At 39.0% G+C, this 25,471-nt stretch overlaps 1 protein-coding gene across 29 annotated transcripts in view; it reads right to left on the bottom strand.

Annotated features, from left to right (window-relative positions):
- Nucleotides 1-25,471, bottom strand: part of NRXN1 (neurexin 1) — a 790,728-nt gene that overhangs the window by 410,396 nt on the left and 354,861 nt on the right. For all 29 annotated transcript variants that reach the window (XM_069850390.1, XM_069850392.1, XM_069850405.1 and 26 more), the window contains 3 exons: nucleotides 21,008-21,389; nucleotides 20,293-20,483; nucleotides 3,348-3,521 (listed from right to left, as the gene is read on the bottom strand). In XM_069850390.1, coding sequence (XP_069706491.1) covers nucleotides 3,348-3,521; nucleotides 20,293-20,483; nucleotides 21,008-21,389 — 747 coding nt within the window. The remainder of the gene's footprint in view (nucleotides 1-3,347; nucleotides 3,522-20,292; nucleotides 20,484-21,007; nucleotides 21,390-25,471) is intronic.

Below are 25,471 nucleotides of genomic sequence, written 5' to 3'. Positions count from 1 at the left end.
AGGGATTTTGCTTTTTACAGGATTGGTTCTAAGTACCGTGGGCTATAGTAGTCATTATTCAAAAATTGCCATGAAGACTAGCTTGCATGTAAGCATTTCTTTTAATAAAAGTAGGTTTGGGTTTTTTAAAGAACAGAGGAGGACTGTTTTTGTCAGTAAATACCATAGTACCTACCATAACAGGTTCATACTTTCCTATATATATTACAGAACTAAACTATTTAGTAAAAATACTGTAACATACTCTTAGCAAGCACTCACTTTTTTATTCATGACCTATTTAAATATTATAATTTATTCCATTTTCACTGCAGACTTTTTAATTGACTGGATTTGGCCACTCATTTACATTTGTCTTGTACATTCTATATTCTGTACAAAAAGCATTATTAAGTAGCATGTACAATATTTTACTATATATTGCAATATTTTACTAAATATCACCACCAAGAATCTTCACCTAAATTAATACTTTGACACTTTTCATATACTTAATGTAATATACTAATTGCATTATATATGCAAATGCATGCACACAGGGTATTTTCCTCCTAATACCTTAAAAAATATTATTTATCATTCTATAATTTCTATAATTCTGCTTTATTTAAAGTGTGTGAAGAAAATACAATGGATTTGACATGAGCTGATACTTACAACCTGGCTCTGGTGTTTGCTGCTAACAATTTGAAGAGTTACTTAGCATATTTCTGTTTCTTGCTGCTTGTTTCTATCTGTTTTAGCCACTGAAAATTGGTCAACAAGGTGGATTCAGTAAAGAGTAAATTCTATTCAGTGCTCAATGATTGAGAACAGAGACGTGTATCTGTTATTTTGAAATGCAAGGCTTAAAATGCACCACACCAATCCCACGTGTTGGGTTGCGAAAAATGTTTCAAAGAAAGAAGTTTTAATGTGAACTTATGACAGTGAATTTATTGAATATCAGCCTACCAAAAACAAAACCCTAACAGATAAAATTAATTAATATATCATGGCTTTACAGTAAGAGAGAATAATAGCTTTCACCCCAGGGTTCAGGTTTTTTATACCAGAAAGGTGGGAAATCCCTAGAATTGTGGTATGGTTTGGGTGTAAAGGGACCTTAAAAGATCATCCAGCTCCACCCCACTGCCATGGGCAGGGACACCTCCCACTAGATTAGGTTGCCTAAAGTCCCATCCAAACTGGCCTTGAGCACCTCCAGGGATGGGGCAGCCACAACTTCTCTGGGCAACCTCTGCCAGTGCCTCTCCACCCTCCCAGTAACAAATTCAATCCCATAAGTGTCTGAAGAATATTAAATCTAAGTGTCTCACTTCTCAGGAAAGGTTTTGCAGCAGGATGATGTGTTAACCAAGGACACATACCCATCAGCATAGTTAGATCTCTTCAGGATTGAGAGTGGCAATGACTAATACTTATTGTTTGGAATTACTTTTGCTGCTGTCCTGAGCTCTTTGGACTCAATATCCAAGGGGACTTACAGAGCTTATGCATCTCACTGCTGTACAAGATAGATGCAAGGCTGCTCTGCTCTGTAAGCATGGAGGCAGTCCTGTCTGCACACAGCAGCAGAGCTATGGGCAGGTTGAAGCAAGTTCTAAATCTGCAAGTGATTTAAATCATATTTTAGGCATCAGAATGGGGTTTTTTGTACATCTGATCCATGGTCAACCAGGAAGACTTGAAGTAAACAAGCAAGACGGAGGAGTCAACTACAAGGACAAAGCAGAAAGGTTGGAAGGGACTACTTTATTTTATGTTGTTAAAGATTTCCTTCTGCATGCAAAAGACTTGATGAGGCAGTTCTCTGGGAGCTAGGTAGCCATCTATTTGACCACTTTCCTAGTGTCAGATGGCTTTGGAATTGGAAGGCTGACTCTCCACCAAAAAAGGACAAAATTGGCATAGCCTTTATTAAATTGTTGGTAACTTTAGTAATTCACCTATGGCTGAGTTGTGCCACGGGTTTTAAAGGTGAACTCACACTCTAGGCCTGCGGCAATGTTTCTTTGAAGTACTTAAAATTCATTTACAAAATTGCATAATTTCAAAACAAGCTATGAAATGCGTAATGGAATAAAGCTGTGCTTTGACTCTCTGAAGGGATGGTGCAGACATGGAACTTGCTAACTTCATTCAGACAGTAGAATCTAATTCTCTAAACCCAGTGACCAACTAATTTCTACATATTTTTTTTCCATTCCTGATAGAAGTAGATGGACATTAGACCTAATAAGTTGTGAAGTTTACATATTTCTATGCTCTATCAATAGAATTTATACTGTTAACTGAAGGTAGCATGTAAAGAACAAAATATTTACATTTCTGCAAACTTACTGAAAGACACAACAAAAGAGGAGAGAGAATTTATCCACCAGAAAGCTTTATATTGTAAGACCTGATGAAACCCTGTCTGGATTTTTTACAATGTCTGTTTGCAAACTTAGAAAACTTGATATCAAATTCATCAAGATTCCAACATGAAATTCTACAGTGTCATTTACACATTTTTCTCTCTAGAGAGGATGGGACTTTGAGAGAGGGAAGAAGACATAACATTGAACATAACCATAAAATTCAGAATTATGTGAAGAAAATATATATGCCGGGATAAAGAATTGATTTAAATGATTCCATAAATCATAGAACATTAGTGGTACTAAATGACAGCTAGAAAACCAGCTAGAGATTGATATCCTTGAATTACAAATACACCTCTTCTAATTCTGGCCTCACTTCAAATCCATGCTATTCCAGATGGGTCAATAAAGACATAAAAAAAGTGAGATAAAACATATTTGGCCATTATTGGTTTCAGATAGGAAGGCTCATGATAATACAAATCTCAGGAGGGAGCAAAAATAGAGAAGATGGAAGGTTGATCTCAAATAGTTTCATAAATTAGCCTTGAATTAATCAACTAAAAATGCCTGTTTTATAAACGGAATTAATTAGCTAATGTTTCAGCATTGTCTACTGCCCAAGCATTATGAAGATATAAGGGGCTTCATTGATGTTAATTGTTATTTTTTCTATAATTAATTAAAATACATCAGAGTTAAACAAAATACATGCAAAATACCTTGCCACTGGAGAAGGGTGGGACATACATTAAACGTTTAAAAAGTTCTGTATTCTCAGGTCAAACTCTGCGTGGGGCAAGCACACACTTGTCTCCACAGTACTAAAACCCACAGAGTCTTTATACAAGAAAGGGTCAAATGATCAATTGTAAGCAGGTAAAATACAGTCTCTCCATGTCTGGAGCATATACATCAACAAAACTGCTGGATTCACAGAATACCTTCACTGTGATATAAAAAAATCTAGATAATTAATACCTTCACATCCTCTTTCTATTTGCCCATTGCAGAAGAGAGCATCTGAGATTAGATCAGGGAGCCGGCCATTCAAGTCAACGGATGCAAGGCAGCCTTGGAATCCTTCTTTGGCATGTACCAGTTTGGGCAAGGACTTATACATTTCTTTGGCCACTCCTCCAATATACAAATCACCTGTAAAGGATAAATAAATATCAGATACAAAAAAGAACCTGTAGAATCTTTGACCTTCTTGTTCTTCTGCCCTTTTTGTGCTGATTGACAGATATTTCAGAAAAATATTCTTCCAAAGAAACGTAGAAGAAAACAGTGAGAGCATATATGACATTAAAAGACATTGCAGGACTATAATTTTTCAAATGCATATGTAGACTTCACATTGTATGACCAATTAGAAGTACCTGGATATGTTATTTATGAGCCACGTCATGTATACTAGAAACGCGTATCTATTTCATTGATGAGGATTCAGTCACAGAATCTACATCCAGAAATGCATCTAGGAGCAATAAGTGTTGTTAGCCGGGAACCTGACCACAGATCATCCCAATCAGAGATCCAGTGGGTACAGATAAAAGGCAGTAAGTGAGGTACCAGATCCATCTAAAGTCCATACATTCAGAATCATCTATTTAAAAGGGTTTAGAGACACACAGAATCATAGAATGATTTGAGTTGGAAGAGACCTTAAAGATTATCCAGTCCCAAGCCCCTGCCACAGGCGGGCTGGAACTAGACTATGCACATCTAAGGAGAAACTTAGGAATATCATTGTTTAGTGGTGAAATGACTGATTCTCCCCACCAAAATTCCTACCCTGTGTCAGTCCTATGACAGCCCAGGAAGTTGGATGTCTTTAAAATGGCAAACAGCATTTTCTTACCAAAAATAATTCTGATGAAAGACATATATTATAAACAGTTCTCTTTGATGAGTCTCAGGCAACTTACTCAGGACTGAAAGCTGATGCTTTTCCTCCTTTGAGCAATTCACGGCTTTGAGATTTACTTTGCAAGGATGGAACTACAAATTTCTGTTAAACATCGAGGGAGGGGATGCTTTTCTGTCTTAAAACAATTCAGACTGTGCCTTTCTTTCATGTGTTTGGGGTCTCTAGTGGGCAGAACATTGATCTTTCTAACTAAGATAACCTGCTTCCTTACAGTGTGCCTTAAGTGTCAGTCTAGAGGCTTAATTAGGTGCTTTCCATACCCATTGCTGAAGACATGCTGCAGAAATTAATCTGAGCTCTGCTTGGCTAGAGAGGGGAAGCACACTCAGCGTGAACACAGCCCTAGCTAAAAAGCTTTAGTCCTTCTGCTGGCAGGCAAAATGTGTTTGATTCTTTCAGTGACAGAAAGGAATAAAGCCATGTATGAGTTTACTGTCCTGCTCTGTTATCCTGTAACTCAGGAAAAGCAGCCACCTTAGCAAGCTTGGTGGGAGTGCTCTGAGCATACCCCTTGAGGCTCACAGGAGGAGGACCCTCTGAGCTTCCAAGAAGCATTGAATGCATTTAAAAGATGGTGCTTATGGGAGCATCCAACTCTGAAGCATCATCAAGTGGCAAAATTATTAGCTACCTATGCATTAAATTCCCACTGAAGACATGTTTTGCCCTAGTATAGATTTTCAATAGACTGAATATATACTTTAATCTACGTTGTGGTTTCTCTTTTGAAAGACTGGTTTTGCTTCACCTCAAATGCAAAACTGTTCCATTTCCTAAGTGTTTACCAAGCAGATTTTATAACGACAGAACTCATAATTTATGAGCTATCATCACTACCCCATGCGGCTAATTTTAACCTCCCTCTTATCCATATAAGCCACAGTCACACCTATTCCTGGTTCTCCTGGCATACTTGCTTGTTTGCAATTTAGTGCTCGTTCCAATGGCTCACAGTTTGCTTGCAAAGAAGTATCTTGAAAAAAACAAATATCTATCAGATTGTGAAAAATTTTTACTACTATGGTTACTACATACCAGCCCCAAAACTCTACTATATTTGAATTACCAAGATGGAGATAAATAGCTTAGAACGTGCATATTATTAATCCTAAAAGCCACCCAACTGAAAGTCTAAGCAGCCATCATAGCATCAGGTAGTAAGAAACCTCACACTTTCCCCACTCCATGTAGACCATTTGAAAAATAAGATATTGCTTTCCTCTAGAGCTTTGAGGTACCGTATAAATCTCAGAAGCATGATATTAGACATAACAGATAAAAATATTGCATCCATATGTTCCAATGAATAGGATGTAATTAATTCACACTGGAAGAACTTGTGTATTTTTTAACCAGCTAAACAGGACACAAAGTAAAAGCTCTTGCCTCATGATAAATTTCTTCAACTTTTTCTCAGGTGGGACACCTAGGAAGTAAAACCCTTCCAGGTTTCCTGAAGTTCAATGCTCTCAGTCATTGTCAGCACAGAATACAGAGATATAATTCATCTCAATTGATTCCAACAGACTTAAAAGAGGAAGACTCCAGAGAACAATACTAAGAAAACAACAGCTATGCTAAAAAGATTAAACTCGTCTATTGAACGCGAAAAATGTAACTTCATCTTAAACCTCCCAACATGTCCAAACAACTGGTTTTATTCTGTGATTGGTTAAACCATTAAAACCGCAAACTTTCAAATTGATTCCTTGCTAATTCCTAAGATCCATCCATCAAATATGCTGGGGCTGCTGTATAGAATCATAAAGCAACTGTCAGTTGTGATGAATGGCCAGTAGTGGTTCAGGTTGGTGCGCTGACATGTGAAACTGCACCCTGATTATTTGTTCCTGAAAATATACACTGGAATGTATATGAAATGATCAGAGGAATGGTGCACCTCTGCTATGAGGACAGGCTGAGGGAGCTGGGGTTTTTCAGCCTGAAGAACAAAAGGATCCTTAAAGCGGCCTTCCAGTGCCGGAAGGGGGCCTACAAGAAAACTGGGGAGGCGCTTTTTACAAGGGCATGTAGTGACAGGACAATGGGGAATGGCTTTAAATTAGAGGGGCGGAAGATTCATTAGGAATTCTTCACAATGAGGGTGGTGAGGCACTGGCACAGGTTGCCCAGGGAAATTGTTGATGCTCCCTCTCTGGAAGCGTTCCAGGCCATGTTGGATGGGGCCTTGAGCAACCTGGTCTAGAGGGAGGTGTCTCTGCCAATGGGAGGGGGCTGGAACTGGATGATCTTTAAGGTCCCTTCCAACCTGATACTGTGATTTTATGATACTGTTAAAGATACCATTTCCACAATCAAAGACACGTTCAGGGTAATATTTTGACTTTGTTAATGTTCAAAATGACTTGAGTTCTGCTTTTGCACTAATACACTACACTAACACATATCATGCACATTGAGCAATCATGTTGACTGTTAGATTTCACCCTTTATAAAGAACATACAAGTACTTTTTATGACTATTGGCTAAACTTTTCTCAGATTTAATATCAGCTGTGGTTTGAGTTTGTTGCTGATGGCATAAAGCCACTCTTTCTCTCGGAGACAAAATTTTATTATGGGATAGGCTCAAAAATTAAAATTCAGATTTGTAATTTTTTTTAAAGCTACTTAATTTTTTTTTCCTTGGTTATTTTCTCATATCTGCAATCACAAATGTTATTCACAGCTGCTTTTATTTAAGTTAATCACATGCTTCATTTTTACCTTCTTCTCAATGAAGTAGTTTTCTATAAAACTCAATACATTAGAAATTCAGGCTAGACAGAATTGCAGAAAAGATTGTCAATGAAAATATTTATGTATCGAACCCATTTGAAGGAAGGTGCTTATGGGAGCATACAACTCTCAAGCATCACCCAGTGACAAAATTCTTCCTCTACCTATGCATTAAATCCTCAACTGATGACATGTTTTGTGCTAGCAAAATTGTTAAAGCTTTTCCATTTTCCCACCAAAAGAGATCAGAGGAAACAACACGGTATGACACAAATTCTCAGGTTTTCTCCTCTTTTTTCAATTCTTACAAAAGCACAGCTTACTGCTGGAAATGTTACGCACTCTAAAACAGGATTAATCCCTTGTTGTGTATCTGCCTACTCGTCCTTATGAATTACATATAAATTATTTCATTAAGTAAGTTATCAGTGTTCAGCAGATCAATACTATGAGATTATGGCACTATCTAATGTAGCTTCTATCTTCTACTTCTTTATGTTTTAGCATAGACAAGTATTTTTAAAGTATGTACAAAAAAGGGATATGCTTGTATTACAGTGCTGACTGCAGTTTCTGGAACGAAATTTAGCCATTGCTTTTCATGCAGGTATTTTATTCTGAAGTTTATTTTGATTTTTAAATGTATTCCTGAATAAGATTCCATGGCTTTTTTCATAGCCATCCTGATTTCCCTTAATTTACAAAGGAAAAATAAATTTATATAAAACATATCAAGTGGCATAAACAAAGTAGAAATAGTTGTGGTAGCAGAATGCTCCAATATTTCCTCCTAATCTCTGGAGAAGCATCAAATAAAGCATTTCATTTGGGAGCAGATGCTCTCTCCTAACTTACCTTAGGAGTCAGTACACAGAGTTATTCTCTTTTATTTAGAGAGGGAGGATTGTTTCCCCTCTTCATTGTCCTGAGGCCAGTGTTTCTCACTAGCATGTTCACTGAAGGCCTGAGGAACCACTTGGAAGACAGTACTTCCAGAGCTATGCCTGTAAGTCATGGAATCATTTAGGCTGGAAACATGGCAACAATAGTACTGGTCAGTTATATCATTGGCACTGGGGAAGAGAAGAGTTTAGTGGGTTTAATTTGTGTCTTTTACAGGTAACAAAGATCTTACTGTATTCCAACAGGAGCTTTCCCATTTACAACCATGTGCTTCTTTTCTGCTTTGAGAAAGAAGTGAATTTAACACAGAAACAGCTTGCTATCTAATAAATGAATGCAAATTCTCAATGTATTCATTATTGGAATCACACTTATGCAAAAATGCACAGAACACCAAACAGTGAGTCACACGCAACTGTTGGTGAAACAAATACTGCCAAGTCCTTCTGTAATAACCCATCTTTTTTTATATACCAAGTCTTTTTTCTTCAAAACAAGAACTTTTAAGTACTAAACCAAAGAAATGTAAAACAAAAATTGAAGACACCGTTCTATTTATTTATTTTCTGAATAAGTAAGAGAAGTATCCTATCATGTGTCACTATAGAAGTTACTAAAAGGTCACCTTATAGACTTTCCTCCTTTCCCCAGTTTGTTACCAAACCCAAGAATCCTTACATTATACATGCTGGTGGGCAAAAAGCATTCACCTAATTTAACAACTACCGCTATCTTCAAACCTGAGTAGAAAGGGAATTAGTATCCACAGTATACATGTGCTTATAATGGCAACAGCAGTATGTAAATCCTCCTCAGGGAGCAAGCAGTTTAACCAGGGTATATTTAGGTTTTTTCACTCTCCAAAATATGTATGTTTTATTTGGCATATCTGGTGTTCAATTTTTGACAAGAATTGAACACTTCATTCAAAAATGTTTCCATGAATGAATGAAAACAAAAGAAAAACAGGGAAATGAAACAGTAGAATGAATTGTGGCTTGGCTTTTTTTCATAACCCATAAAGACAACATCCATGGAATGTTTTTACAGGGCTGCACAAAGATATCTTCAGATCCATCACTCTCTCCAAAAGCAGACATTCTCCCCTCCCGGTGCTACTTTCACCTATTCCCTTAATTTCTCTTTCATTTTAAAAGCTGTTTCTCTTATTTCTAATGCGACATTGTGCTAAATAATCACTCCAGCTAAGAACAAGAGTGCTTCTGTAGTGTACAGAGCAGTATTATTCCCCAAGAAAGAGATGAATAGCCCTGGCATAACATGGTGGTTTCTGAAATGACAGTAAGCACTTCTGTAATTCCATTATATGATATATGAAAATACAAATGAACATCTGGCTGTGCTGAAGCCAAGGTGTCAAGCACACTTTTCTCCAAACATGCATTTCAAAATGATCAAGCATAGACCAGCTTCTTCCCTCAGGCAGGCAAAGAGGAATGAAGACTGCAAAGACTAAAAATACCATAGAGAAAGGCTAATCTCAAAGGAAAAAATGTGTTCATTTTCTTTGTATCCTTCATAAAACAGATGATTTGCTGTTACAAGATCAATAGAAATTGCTTTGTAGTATCTTAATAGTTGAACACTGAAGTATCAGGTGGAATTTGACATAAGAAGACCCAAATAACCCCAACTCATGGTATGTTTGAGACAACTGAAATGTGAAAATAAATTACTCCCACACAAGATGAACACACAACGACTTGAACACAACAGACAACATCCTGGTCTTGAATCAAGGGACATAGTCTCAAATGAAAATGTCAGGTAGGCATCCAGATGCATTTGACATTCAATGAAATACAGGAGCCTGCTTATCCTTAATGACCTTCTCACTTTTCCAACAAACAAAACCACCTACCTACTCTTTACTTTATGCAGCAGGCAGAGTGGTGACTTTTCTTCCACATAGGCTTTAGAAAAGGAATTGGGTCTGAACAGCAGATGAGTGATGATTCCAGTCTCTCTCCACTTTCATTATTCATGACTAAAAGTTTAGATTTTGTCCCGTACTCCCCACCCCCTCCCAAAAAACCCCTGATAATTTAAAAATGTAGAGGAAATACAATTATTCTTTTTTGAACAATCAAGAAGCCTGCCGTGATCATACCCAATAATAAATCAAAGGACAGTCGACAAAGACATAAATGATGCATCCACACAGCTTCCGCAGCACATACGCTCCAGCATATGGCTTTTCAAATATCCCTTTGCAGCAGAGAATGTGCACTTGCTGTGCATTCACAGGCCTGTTTGGTGCTAGAGCCAAGCATGACTGAATTTTGTCTACCACTTGCAAGAGCACTTGAGGGAAGATATGAATGTATAAACTTACTGTTTTATGCCCACTTATTCCCTTCAAAGAGTCCATTCTGTAGCTTCACTATTGATTTGTGGTTGAAGTCTTTTGGTTTGATGTGTATTTTTTTAAGAAAAGTAGGCTTTTCAAGTATTTTTCTGGTTGGAGTGATGGAATTCATCACTTTTAGACTCTCTTTTTCTTAAGAAGGTAAAGGACAGCTAGTTTACTTGTCCAGACTTTGCGGAGTTATCTGTCCTTTCAAACATATTGGGGAAGAGGCAGTTGTATGCTGGAACATGTGGTGCCTTCCATCTTCCACATTCCCTGTACTAATAACCAAGCAAGGCAAAATGATTACAGGCAAAAAAAAAAGGGGGGGGGGGGGGGATGGCAACTCATTCTTTTAGAAAGCAAAACAGAAAGGGATCTTTTCAGCACAATTCTACACTGCCTTCAGTATCTTCTCTAGATGACCCATTATAGTTACTAGAAAAAAAGAAAACACCAGCACTGAAATACTGGCACTGTGGGTTTTTAGCAATTTTCATTGGCATATAGAACATTGTATTTACTTGTCCAGAGGATTTAACTTTGAAGATATTTTCTCCCTTGGCAGATCCTGTCCCTTGCAGTTTCATTGTAGCACTGGATTCTAATCCACATCACAGAAAAAAAAGGCAGTAAGGACTAAGAGGCACCAGAGAGAACTCACAGTTGATGGGTGTACCAGGTAGAGCACCTCACAGATTTCACTTACCACCAGTTTCTATGGAACTGGAGATATACCTGTAGAGGGATCTAGACAGGCTGGCTCAATAGATGACACTAATTGTATGGAATTCAAAAAGGTTCAGTGTCAAGTTTTGCACTTTAGTCACAACAATGCCATGCAATGCTACAGGGTTGGGGATGAATGGCTGGAAAGCTGTTCAGTGAAAAAGGACCTGGGGGTGCTCGTTGACAGCCAGCTGAATACAACCCAGCAGTGTGCCCAGGTGGCCAAGAAGGTCAAAAGCATTGTGGCTTGCATCAGTAATTGTGCGGCTGCCAGGTGTAGGGAAAGGATTGTCCGCCTATAATTGGTGCTGGTAAGGCCACACCTTGAATCCAGGGTTCAGTTTTGGGCCCCTCACTGCAAGGAAAACATTGAGGGTCTGGGGACACTGTCCAGAGAAGGGCAACAAAGTTGATGAAGGGTGTGGAGAACAAGTCCAATGAGGAGTATCTGAGGGAACTAGGGCTCTTAAATCTGGAGAAAAGGAGGTTGAAGGGAGACCTTATTGTTCTTTACAACCACCTGAAAGGAGGCTGTAGTGAACGGGAAAACAGTTCCCCTCCCAAGGAAGTGACAGGCAATAGAATGAGAGGAAATAGTCTCAAGCTGTGCCATGGGGGGTTTAGATTGGATATCAGGAAAAATTTCTATGTCAAAAAGGTTGCAAAGCACTGCAACAGGCTGACCAAGGAAGTGGTGGACTCACCATCCCTGGAGGTATTTAAGAGGCATATAGATGTGGTGCTGAGAGACATGGTTTAGTACTGGGTTTGGCAGTTGGGTTTACAATTGGACTCAATGATCTTGAAGGCCTTTTCCAATTCCAACCTAAATAATTCTATAACTTCTTTTGCTTCTTTCCTCCTGCCCTGAAGATTAGACGAAAAGGACTGGCAATGAAAAAGTTTCAACAGATTTAAAATCAAAGCAGTCTGCTTGTCCAATGAACTATAAGGGAAGTTGGTGATGCATGTTAAATGCTAAATAATAAAATCTAATTGCCATATAAATGTGTAGGGTAATCCACCTCCCATTGAAGAGACGCTATGCCAATTACTCTGTATAAGGGGGATGGTTGTGGAGGAAAACTGAGGCACTCAAGCACATCAAATATCATTTCTTTCCTGTTCTGATCACATTTCTACATTGTACACACCTGAAAACTAGTTAAAAATCTAACACAACAGGCATTTTCATGGCATAGTATACTCAGATTTGCTCATTCTCTGCTTCAATAGCCAACACTCTCAGCAGAGCTTGTTTTCCAAACAGGGAGAAGTCCCATCCCTGGAAACATTCAAGGTCAGGTTGGATGAGGCTCTGAGCAACGATCAAGTTGAAGATGTCCCTGCTCACTGCAGGGGGTTGGAACAGGATAACCTTTGTTTGAAGTCCTTTCCAACCCAAACCATTCTATGATTCTATCAATTCTCCAAATAAAGCTACCAAAAAGCTGAGGTTCAATGTTCTTATTTCAAATATGTGTTTGCAGATAGAAACATTTTATCGAACATTACCGACTTCATGATCAAGACAATCACCTCCAGACTGTGAGGATATTACACAAAGCAGCTTTTGTGCAGAAAAAGATCTCTCAGAAAAAATACCTCTTCTCAAGGCTAAACAACCCCAATTCCCTCAGCTGGCCCTTGCAAGGCTTGTTCTCCAGCCCCTTTACCAGCTTCATTGCTCTTCTCTGGACTCGCTCCAGAGCCTCAACATCCTTCTTGTGCTGAGGGGCCCAGAACTGAACACAGGATTCGAGGAGCGGTCTCACCAGTGCCGAGTACAGAGGGAGAATAACCTCCCTGGACCTGCTGGTCAGGCCATTTCTGATACAAGCCAAGATGCCATTGGCCTTCTTGGCCACCTGGGCACACTGCTGGCTCATGTTCAGTCGCTGTCAACCAACACACCCAGGTCCCTCTCCTCCAGGCAGCTTTCCAGCCAGACTTCTCCTATTCTGTAGCACTGCATAGGGTTGTTGTGCCCCAAGTGCAGGACCCGGCATTTGGCCTTGTTATACCTCATGCCATTGGACTCTGCCCAGCGGTCCAGCCTGTTCAGATCCCTTTGCAGAGCCTCCCAACCCTCCAGCAGATCGACACTTGACATTGAACAGGACTGGACCCAGCACTGAGCCCTGGGGAACCCCACTTGTAACTGGCCTCCAGCTGGAGTTAATTCCATTTACAACAACTATTTGGGCCCAGCCATCCAACCAGTTTTCCACCCAGGAGAGCGTTCACCTGTCCAGGCCAGAGGCTGACAGTTTCCTAAGCAGAATGCTGTGAGAAACTGTGTCAAAGGCTTTATTGAAGTCCAAGAAGACTACATCTACAGCCTTTCCCTCGTCCAGTAGGTGGGTCATGTTGTCATAGAAGGCAAACAGGTTAGTTTGGCAAGTCCTGCCTTTTGTGAACCCATGTTGACTGGGCCTGATCACCTGGTTCTCTTGCATATGCTGTACGATAGCACTCAAGATCACCTATTCCGTGACTTTCCCCAGCACTGAGGTCAGACTGACAGGCCCGTAGTTTCCTGCATCCTCCCTCTGACTATTCTTGTCAATGGGTATAACATCAGCCAGCCTCCAGTCAAGTGGAGTTTGGATTCAAAGTGATTTGTAATCAAATGGAATCAAGTAGTATCAAGTGATTTGGGTTGAAAGGGAACTTAAAGACCATCCAGTTTCAACACCCTACCATGTGCATAGGCAACTTCCCCTAAGTCATGGTCCCACCCAGCCTGGCCTTGAACCCCTCCAGGGACAGGGCATCCCTGGGAAACTTGTGCCAGTGCCTCACTACCCTCACAGGAGACATTTCTTCCTAAGATCTCATCTAAATCACCCCTCTTGCAGCTTAGACGTGGCCTGCTTTGTCACATCCCTGCACTCCCTGATGAAGAACCCCTTCCCAGCTTTCCTCTAGGCCTCCTACCAGAAGGCTACTATAAGATCTCCCCAGAGCCTCTAGACTGAACAAGCTCAACCCTCTCAGCCTGTCTTCATTCAGTGGGATGTATTTATACTACATCTTATACTATCCTTAGCATAACTTGTACTTAGTATTCCAGAAGAGCTTGAAAGTTCTTCCACGATCAGTAATGGTAATAGCCTTGCATGCCAAGGAGCTAGCAACTCCATACATTTGTATGCGTGTAAAAGACTGAAACGAGGAGGGTAGAAGCAGAAAACAAGAAGTTTCTCTCACCATGGAGTAAGCCGAAAGACTACAGCAATGCTGTTAACTTCACAGAGCTCAGCACAAACACTAGGGTATTTCTTTGATTTTTATTTAATCCAGACGCATTAGATATCATTTTTAATTTTTTCCCCATCTAATAATTTTGGAAATATGGATACATTTTCTGAAGGCTTAGCATTGCCAAAAGTAATTTCTTAGCCTGGTAAACAGCATAGCTGTCTAAAAGCAGAAGGTGACAAGTTGCAAAGAATCACTGAATGGTTCTGGTTGAAAAAGACCTTTAATATTATTGAGTCCAATAATCAATCCAGCCTTGCTAAGTCCACCACTAGACCATGTCCCCAGGTACAACATCTACCGGTCTTTTAAACACTGCCAGGGATGGTGACTCACCCACTTCCCTGGACACCCTAATCCAATGCTTGACCACCTCTTCAGTAAGGAAATTCCTCCTAATATCCAATCTAAATCTACCCTGGTGTATCTTGAGGCCATTTCCCCTTGTCTCGTCACTAGCTACCACGGAGAAGAGACCAACTGCCACCTTGTTAGAACCTGCTTTTAGGTAGTTGTAGAGTGCAATAAAGTCTCCCTTCAGTCTCCTTTCCTCCGGACTAAACAACCCCAGCTCCTTCACCCCTCCTCATAAGGCTTGTGCTCTAAACCCTTCACTAACTTTGACACCCTTCTCTAGACACAGTCCAGCATGTCAGTGTCCTTCTTGTAGTGAAAAAGGAGGATAAAGGAATTTGCATTAGACGAGGCTGTCTAATCTCTGTTGTTAATTTGCCTGCCTATCTTTGCTACATAGAAAGTCTTAAAAAAGAGCTTACAGTCTTAAGATTCTTTGTTTTTGCATATCAGTGCTATCAGGAAGACATCAGCTGCCTTTGCCGTTGTCTACTCCAACAGGTCACATTAGGAATATCTATTTACTGTTGACAGTATTTGGAACTCTGCACTTGTGCATTTGGAACAGAACGTTACTTCTGCATGAAGAGTTCAGAGTCCACTGGCAAGGTCACTGCAATTATCTCCTACATGTTTATTTTAAAAATGTAAGCATTAGTACTTGTTCATTTGTACAAATTTCTGTTTTTATTTAAAACACTTTTTTTTCCTGTGCTTCTTAATGATTTCTTTCTCAGTAATAGAAATATGAAGGATTGTTGCCACAGACAGAAACTTTGTAATATAGAGAAGAACTTATAATACAGCAACAATAACAATGGGCTCAATATAAAACAAGACGGACATACATGAAATTGAAATAATTTCAATTTCCATTGCTGGAACAAGAAGTTTTCTTTATGATCAAGACTAATTTAGCTCAGTTTTGCATAGCATGAATAATTCACTTTGATGGACAAATGAATTACAAATAGATTAAGTGACTATTAGAGATCATCAATGAATATGCTAAGGCCAGTGATCTACTGCTAATTTAGTTGATTGCATCAAAAGTTTACAAGGATGAAATAATTTCCAAGTGAGTCCTTATGCACATGGAAAAAGTATTTCAAGTGCATTTGCAAACCTGCTGAGCTGATACCAGAAATCAATATGATCACTTTTCTTTCAAATGTCACAGACTAGTCTGTTCTCACATTATTGGAGAAAACGGCAGATGCAAAGGTAAATGCATATAGCAACAGCACCCACACGTCACAAAATAATAGAAGAAAGCAGAGACTAGTGAAAAGCTACAGAAATAGAATAGACAGGATATCCAGACAGAATTTTTAAATCCAAGGAAGCTGATTTTAATGTATGCTCTCTTATGAAGAACAGTTTTTGAGGATGCAATGATATAACAACACAGGAATAACATAGGACTTACAATGGACTCTAAAACTGATGTATGGGGAGTCCATGTGCAAGAGAATAAGAGAGTGGGACAAGTTCAAAGTAAGTATGGATGTCAGTTCAGAAAAGGTCTTAAAGCATATGAAATGCTGCACAGGCAGCAAAAAATCAAACCATAAATGTTGAGTTGGGTAGGATATTTTACCTCAATATCATAATCAGGATGACTTGCAGTTCATCCTAGATAATACCTCACAGCTACAAATTTAGAATATTATGGGCTATTGAAGTACTGAAACTACCAGCTCTTAGAAAAGTTTGCAACTATTTATTTTTAAATCTAAAATAACAGCAGCATTCCTTAGCTTTTCCTTTTGTGGGAGTGTAATATTTTTAACTCTTCATCTCAATTTATAAATTATTAAAATGCTAAAATATTTTAATTATCTGACAGTCACTCTGAGTGGATTCTTGCAGGTTTTGGCATGTTTGCTGTTTAAAGAAAGTAGGTGAAAACTTTGGGGATTAAAGTAGTGCCTACAGGTGTAGGAGAGAAGCAAAAAGAAGATAAAATCCTGGTAGGTAAGTGGATACAAAGTCATGCTTGAGGATGTTCCTCCACATCAAAAGTGGACCCCTCAAGACCATAAGAACACAGCATCAGGTACATCAAGCAAGAATTCCCCTCCATCCAACTGTTTTTAGTCTGTGAAGCCTTGAGTTTTAGCCATGCTAATCACCTGAGTGGTAGAATTATAGAATCATTAAGGTTGGAAAAGACCTGTAAGATCCTCCAAGTCCAACTGTCAGCCCAAAACTACTGTGCCTATTAAGGCATGTCCCAAACTGCCATGTCTACCCACTTTTTTAACACCTCCAGGGATGGAGGCTCCAGCACTTCCCTGGGCAGCCTCTTCCAGTGCTTCACCATTCTTTCAGTAAAGAAATTTTTTCTAACACCCAACCTAAACCTCCCCTGGCACAACTTGAGGCCATTTTCTCTCCTCCTATCACTTGTTACTTAGCAGAAGAGACCAGCAACCAACTCACCACAACCACCTTCCAGGGAGTTGTAGAAAGCGATAAGGTCTCCACTCAGTCTTCTCTTCTTCAGACTAAACAACCCAGTTTGCTCAGCTGTTCAGCTGTACTGAAAGCAGAACAGGGAATCTGCTCATGAAATACAGGAAAGCAGATCTGCTGTATAACTAGAGGTTGGCACGCTTAAGCTGCATTGCCACTACTGTTCAGACTCATTTTTTCTTCATGGGTTACCTGCTAGAGCTGCACCCAAGTACACACTGCAAATTTTCTCTACTAGGAAAAATGATGCAGTTGTTGGAATCCAACCACAGAACTATTTTCACTCATTTATTTGCCTCCAACTTAAAATCTAATTGCAGCAATAATAAAACTGGAGAGTTTACGATGGGCACCCACTCCAATCCACTGAAACGGTACCACAGTTTATGCAGGGGGCCATGTCCATAACTAATGGGCTTCCCACGTTACAAAATCCTACACTCAGAAAGAAATGTATAATGGAAATTCTCTCACATACTTTTATGGTAACTGTCTGTTTTCCCAGACAACTGTCATCCTGTGCAGGCTCTACAACACAATCTGTGTCATATCTTCATACTGAATTCACTGTGTATTTGCAAAAAGCTACACACATTGTCTTATCTTTCCAGGATTAGCTTGGATTTCAGCATCTGAAATCTGGTAATTCTTCAATTACCCAGAAAGGCTGCAGTTTCTATATTATGACTATGCATATATATTTCACCTAGTGCTGACTCTGATTAAACAGAATTATGGATAACACTAGCAGGAAGCATAATTTGGAATTTGCTTTGTTGCTAGGGCTAAAATAATGGAGAACAAAAACCTGACCACAGCTGCTTATGCCAGTAAAACGTATGGAGTGTTTCCAGCATAGAGATATGTCACCATAAGAAACACTGACAAAACAGAAAAGAATGAGCTATAGGAAAGTATTTCAACTGAAAACAAGTAAAGAAAACATAATAATTAAAGGCATTTTTTTCCTCCTTTTTGGCCTTCTGGCTAAAATGTATTAGCTTGAATTCCCCCAAAACTCCAGTGAAAATCTGCACTGTGCCCTATTTAAGGAAGCTGCTTGAGCAAAACAGAATACATTTAAAACCCAGAATTAAACAGACTACTATGAGAAGAAGTGGTTGGAGACCCTTTGTTCACTAGAGCAGTTTAAGAAAGATGCTTGCTAAATATTACTGTATTGAATACGTCATACATGTTATTCTGTTACCAGCTATCCTCAGTGGTGAGCTACAGAACAGCAGCATCTAATACAATTCCCCTTCTTCATTTCTAATCTCAGGCTGTTTTTTTCATGCTCTTCAGTTTTTTTTCCACTGGAATTCAAGGTTAGATAATGCACTAGCTATGGATACGCTTTTGCTTCAAAAGCGGAAAACAAAAGTAGAATTTTCAAAGTGAGGAAAACAAAGGAATGCTGGATTTCACAGGTTCTCCTGTTGAGCTGGCTCTGGGAAGCACCAAGCAGTGCGTTTAGTGAAATCACAGTGCCCTCTGGTGCTGTCATTCAGTACAGTGCTCAACCTTGTTTCTTTCATTAAATAAAGCAACATAGCAAACCACTACATTCATGAGGAAAAGATGTGCAATAAAATGACTATATCGACCTAGTATCAGTTGTTAACAGGATTGTTTTTCCTACTCATGTTTAATTAATATACTGGGAAAAAACGGATTAAATATGTATATATATGCAAAAGCAGTGCTTATAGAAAAAAAAGATTGAAAGAATAAGGTGAACATCTTCTCTAAAGCATCAAAAATAAAACGGAAATATTACACTATCTGAATAAACATCAACCATATTCACAGGAATGCAAAACCGAGAAAGAACACGGCACAAATTTCAAATACAATTTTGAGAATGGGGCATGGCCATTCAAAAACCAAGCTTTCTAAACCAAGCTTTTCTGATAAAAAGGCTCTTATTGAAGATTAATATATATAAAGATATAGTTTTCACATCCTTTCTTACAGTCTTAATAGCACATTCAAGGGAAGCAAACATGTAAAATGCCACAAAATCCAGCACAATTATTAAGGTCAGCTCATTATCTATGACTCAGACACAGTTAAAAGAAAAATCCAACAAGGACTAAGCTCTTCATGGACTATTAATATCTACTTTGAACATCCTGGTTTTTGAAATATTAAGTTTTCCTTGACTGCTATGAAATTTTGTTTTTCCTGACAAGAATTTGTATAGATGATTAAAACACACAATACTTTTTCACACGACCGGAACATATTCTTTTATCCCTGCTTACATAGTTAGCATTTAAAAAATATACTTACCTGTATCCTTTCAAGAAGATATTTCCCTCTGATGGAAATTAGCTATTCAGAAACCCATCCTTATGACTAATTACTATAACTTATTTTAAAATATACATATATATGAGCTTTAGTTATACAAACGGAACTTAAGAACTCAGCTGAACCTATAAGATGTAGGTTTAGACCTAGAAGATGTAGATTTAGACCTATAAAATGTAGGTCTAGGCCTATAAAACAAAGTTTACTTTAACATGAAATACAAATTACAACACATTGTATATTTAGGTGAGTACATGTTTACAATTCATCTCGCAACTTTTATTTATAACCGATTCACTGCAGGACTGTCACATAGGATCATTTTACTTACAAGATTTATTTAGTTTTTTTATAATAAAATACTGCATTGTATTTCTTTTATAAACAAAAGGTAGGTTTTATGTGGAGTATTTAACAGTGGGGACATGTCAAAATGTTCCCCAGTTCTCTATGTAAGAAGTGATCAGTTCTGCAAAGCCTATGTAAACTTGGGCTGAGGGTTCTGCATTCCAAGTACAGAACTTATGTTCATGTAAATACCAAGCCTTTTTCATAGACATTTTAGACCTCCTTTCATGCCCCAATTATCTTTTGGCATACAGGGGCCACTCTGCGTTACTACTTTTTCCTACTTCTTATTTCTGTGGCATTTTCACACATTTGAAGTCTTACCTAAACCGGCATCATCAAGCTAACATAAAGAAGATGTCATCTCCTGTGATGATAATAATTATTATTAAATAGACCATTTCATATGGTATTACAAAGGTTATGATTTATGCAAGTTATCGCTCTATAATGACCTTCACCATAAGTTATGCAGGAATTATGGTACTTACTTTTGAGATCTAGATTCCTGGCTCCTGCTGTGCTCTGTGTTGTGATTTTAGTGTCAATCTTTACAGTGTGGAGATTGTTGGTGTCCCTCGATATCATTACATTGTGCCACTGGTTGTCATTCAGAGGTTTATTAGAACTTCCTTTGATGAGATTTGCACCATTTCCCAAGTCAAACACATAGTGTAAATACCTGGGAAAAGAGAAAGAATTGGAAAAGTTTCCTTTTTCTTTACATAGTAAGGGGACACTAATTAATAGGTTTAATATTTCCTATTTCCTTGCACTCTTTGGTAGTGCTGATAAAATCAGAAGACAACAATGAATGCCAAATGGGGAAGCAACCTTCATTCTGAGAAATCACCATTTGTTTAGATGAGCTGAGATGCAGTCCCACGTTTCTGGAAAGGAAGGAGCACTCCTTGTACCAACACATGCATACATATGTAGAGGGAACAAGGCTACAAACTATTACTTCTTGGTGGCAAACACTATAGAAGTTACACCTATTATATACTTCCACGTTTTTCAGGCATCCAGCTTCATCTGAAGAAAAAAGTCACAACAAAGCACGTGAAGTTGAACATGAAGAAACATTCATCAATCATATAGGTCCCGTCAGATAAAGATTTGTATCCTAAACTTTCCCTTGTATTTCTCTTTCTCCTGTATAGGCATTTTGAATGGACTGGTTTTGTCGTACTAACCCATACGTACCCTTTTACTAATTCAACCACAATGAAATCATTCCCATCGCCACTGTTATAAAGTATCAATCCATCCAGAGAGGTGGTTTTGAACTGGAAAAAAAGGTGCATAGATGTATATGCTTGTAGCGTGGCCAATGCAACATAACTCGCTTTTGTTTTAAAGGTTACAGGGTCTGCTATGATGTTCCTGAATCCAAATCTTGCATTTAGCTCACAATAATCGATGTCTCCATTTTTACATAAGTCAATGTAGGCCATGCCATTAAAGGTAAGACTCTGTAGATGCCCAATGAAATTAGAAGGCACAGAAGACAGGTAGCGCCGTTCTGTTATTATTCCTGTTTCTATGTTGTGGAATTCCAGTCGTGTGTGATCACCAGCCATTTGACCTTTAAATAGTAACAAGAAAACACATGTTAGCACCTGAAACGGGAGATCAAAATACACATAGTGTGTTTAAGTATCTGCATCAATTTCACAGTGCTCAGAATGTGCAAGGACAATTCTTGGCTCCAAAGAGGATTCTTCTAACTTCATTCCAACCTCTGGTAAACATCTGGGAGCCTTTCCACTGGGTTCAGTATGTTTGTGTAAGGCTAACAGCCAGTAAGATTCCTAAACTGAAGCACAATACCACAAACTGCCAACAGAATCCCTTACTTTGGTTACACTTAACCAAATGTATAGTTCTACTATAAGTTGAATTAATTAACACAAATGAAGAGCACAAAGGCAACTCTCAGAGCTAAAACTATGACTTTAAGAGTTTCATGAAAGAGAGGCATAACAGTTTGGGGAAGGTTACTTCATGTGGTTTGCTAAAAAGAACATGGATTCTGCAAGAGGAAGGAAGGATTCCCATTTTGGCTCTCTTGAGTACATTAATCCTGGCCCTGCTGCAAAATCCTGTGCTTCAAGGGTGGACAGAGCCTTCCTTGAAAGCAACCAGGTTTGTACCATGGGGATAAACTGTGGAAGAAGGAGTCAGAGCCTGAGAGAGGGATGGAGAAGACATCCTGCAGGCAGGGGGTTTGACACCCTTCATACAATAGTGTAATAGTGCCTTGTACGTGTCAGAAAAGTTTTTTAAGCTAGCTAGTGAGAACATCACCCTGCACATTAAAATCATGTCTACTGAGGAGTTCCCATTTCTAATGGACCTCAGAAGCTGGTTTTTTTTTTTCCATGCATATTTTAAAGAAGTAGGGTGGTAACATCACAATGCTGATTCATGGTCACATTGTGTGGGTATGATGAGAAAACTGTTTCTATTACTAATCGGTTTTGACACTTAATCTACCTTTTGCAAATCACGGACTAGATTTCCAAGTTCCTTAAATATCTCATGTCTCTTATGGAGCACAAAGAAAGTGAAGAACAGACTCATCCCCATTGGAAAAAATACTTGCATAAAACTGCTCTATAATAGAAGTTCCCACAGAACACAGAAGTGTTCCGTGTACTTATATATTATAATAGAACTTCCCACAGAAGCTCCCTTGGTCCTCCTTGATCTTATTATTCGAAGAGTGTGAGCTTCAACTGGGGCTGGGTGTGTTTAGCGTGGTGCAGAAAGCCCTGAGGCAGGCTTAGATGGCTGTACCTTTGTAGCGAATTACAGTGAAAATCAGTCTGCAAGCTTTAATATAACTTAAAAAAAAAATGAAGAAAACTGCTCTAATAATTTTGTTAGAGCGAATCCAGAGAAGGCCACAAAAATGATCAGAGGACTGATCATCTTCTGTACAAGGACAGGCTGAAAGAGTTAGTCTTGTTCAGCCTGGAAAAGAGAAGGCTCTGGGGAGACCTTATAGTAGCATTTCAGTATTGAAAGGGGTTACAGGAAAGCTGGGGAGGGGCTCTTGATCAGGAATTGTAAGGATAGGATGAGAAGGAATGGTTTTAAGCTGCAAGAGGGGAGATATATATGAGACTTTAGGAAGAAATGTTCTCCTGTGAGGGTGGTGAGGCACTGGTATAGGCTGCCCGGAGAAGTCATGGATGCCCCATCTCTGAAGGTGTTCAAGGCCAGGCTGGATGGGGCTTTGAGGAACCTGATCCAGTGGAAGGTGTCCCTGCCCATGGCAGGGGGGTTGGAACTAGATGATCTCTGAAGTCCCTTCCAACCCAAACCATTCCATGATTCTATGATTTTATGATAGATATTTATAGACAGCTTACTTAGCTTCAGGGTGCATTCTGACCTGACTCTACCGATGTCATTGAACACCATCAGCATCTGAGATGTACAATCACAGGCTGAGCACTTCAAGAGGCATCTTAATCCCCAAGACAGCCTTCTTGACACTCTTGTTTCTAAGCATCAGTTCTGAAGACACCACCTCTTCCGATGTGTTAGCTAAGGTGGCTTCTTCCTTGCAGTAATGAGTCAGGGAGCTGCCTTAAAAAATGCCAGGCCTGTAACTTTCTGCAAGGCCAAGAGCTGCAAGGTGGATCACAGCAGAAAGCTGAATACCATGTTTAAGAGGAAGAACTTTATCTGTTCCAGTCTTACATCACTTTAGATGCACTGCACAAATGTCACAGCAAAAATTCACTAAAGTTTGGCCTGTAGCACAGTATCCTCAGAGCACTTGTTACCTTAAGTCTATTTCTTTCTTGGGTATAGTTATAAAAAAGTTCCAGAATCTGGGCTCACATACCAAATCACCCTCTAGCATTTTGGTTGTAAAAACAACCTAACAGGACTTGAGGATTCACATGCTCCACAGTATTTGCAACTATGGCAATAAAGAAAAAGGGATTGAGACTGCAGTGTGTACTTGCAAGGCTGGGTTTTCTAGTTTTGTTTTGGTTTTAACTTGTCAAGTTGGTGCACAAAATGCATGATGCCTTGCAACGTTATGGGACATATGAAAGGCCAAGTGAATTTCTGTTCATAACCATAAGCTAGGTATCCTTTCCATTATCCAACTGTAGAAATGCACTGTAGGAGGTCACTATTTTCTCTACTTTTCCAGAAAACAAGGTACATCGACTGTATAATCTTAGAGGTCTATTCTAACTATAATGATTCTATGAGGGCTGCAAGTATTTAAACTCTCTTACAATGAGTAAAATTTTCAAAACCACCTGTATGACTTCCAATGAAAGCTAGTTATGATTCTGAAAGATCTTATTTATCTGTGCATAAAGTATGCATTTGTCAAAGATAATGAAGTTCAATCCATGGATGAATACGTGATATTTTATAACGCATAAAATATGGATAGTCGGACTACATTATTTAATGGCTTCACCTTCAGCTTAAGCTTTCTGGATCCGATAAGTTTTTTTTCATATATGGTCTAAGTGGAATCAATAAAGGAAAACACTATGGGTAGGGGGAAGCTGGATTTTTTGGGGTGAAGTTCATTTTTTCATTGTGATTTTAATAACCTTACACATGAACTGGGTTATATTTTAACCACATTTCCGCTTGTTGTGACATCTGAAGAAAAGCAAGAGCACTCCAATCTGATTGGCAACCGTTCCACTACCGCGTTAGGATACTCAGAACTACACAATAAGTTGCAGCGTATACATTTGAAACTGAAGCTCATGAGGGCTTTGGCCATACACAGTATTGAAAAAAAAAAAAGAAAAAAAATGGTCACATGGCAATGAAGAGTTTCCATGTAGAAAATGGAGTATTCCTGGGGCAAGCAGCAGATTTCCCATGTTATCAGACTTTCCCTCAAACTCCTTCTCTCACATCAGTTCCCTCCTCACTGATGCAGGAGGCCACAGATTGGCTAAACAGCTTTGTGCAGGGAGCTTAAGAAGATCTTTTCCCTCCAAAATAATGGGATGACTTTCTCCCTTTGAACGAAGAATGTTAATCATCCGTGGATTATGTAAATGTAGGCAACTTCCAGCTTGAAGAACTGAGGGATTTGGAGCCAGCTGGCCAGGTTATGATACAAGTACTGGTAGGTAGAGTGAGTACAAGTGTTGTACCAGAAAGTTAGACCCATAGGCAACAATTTTGCTTGACCAGAAGACAACTGAAAAGACTCACTGACTCACTGTTTTTAACAGCTAGTATAAAATAAACTATTTGAGTTGGAAGGGATCTACAATGACAATCTGGTCCAACTGCCTGACCACTTCAGGGCTGACCAAAAGTTAAAGGACTCTGTTAAGGGCACTGTCCAAATGCCTCTTAGAGATTGGCAATCTTGCAGCAGCAACCACCTCTCTAGGGGAGCCTGTTCCAGTGTCTCAGCTATTTGCTAAGACCATGACATTTGATAGTGGCTACAGTTACGCACAATGACTACAAGAACTTCCATTCTTCACTGATGCCTTCACCTAACTAGACTATACAGGATAGAAGTCTTCTGTTTTCATCTTAATGCCTCACATATATTTTGAACTTTTCTGAAGCTGTGCTGAGTAGCTGGTACTGAACCCAAAAGTGAAAACAATATTTCTTTGTGACTTTAAATAAGAATCTTGTATCTTTAAA

This window comes from Phaenicophaeus curvirostris, chromosome 2, assembly GCF_032191515.1.
Source record: "Phaenicophaeus curvirostris isolate KB17595 chromosome 2, BPBGC_Pcur_1.0, whole genome shotgun sequence".
Lineage (NCBI taxonomy): Eukaryota > Metazoa > Chordata > Aves > Cuculiformes > Cuculidae > Phaenicophaeus > Phaenicophaeus curvirostris.
Note: the sequence above shows the minus strand (reverse complement) of the source record. Positions and strands in the feature narration are given on the sequence as shown.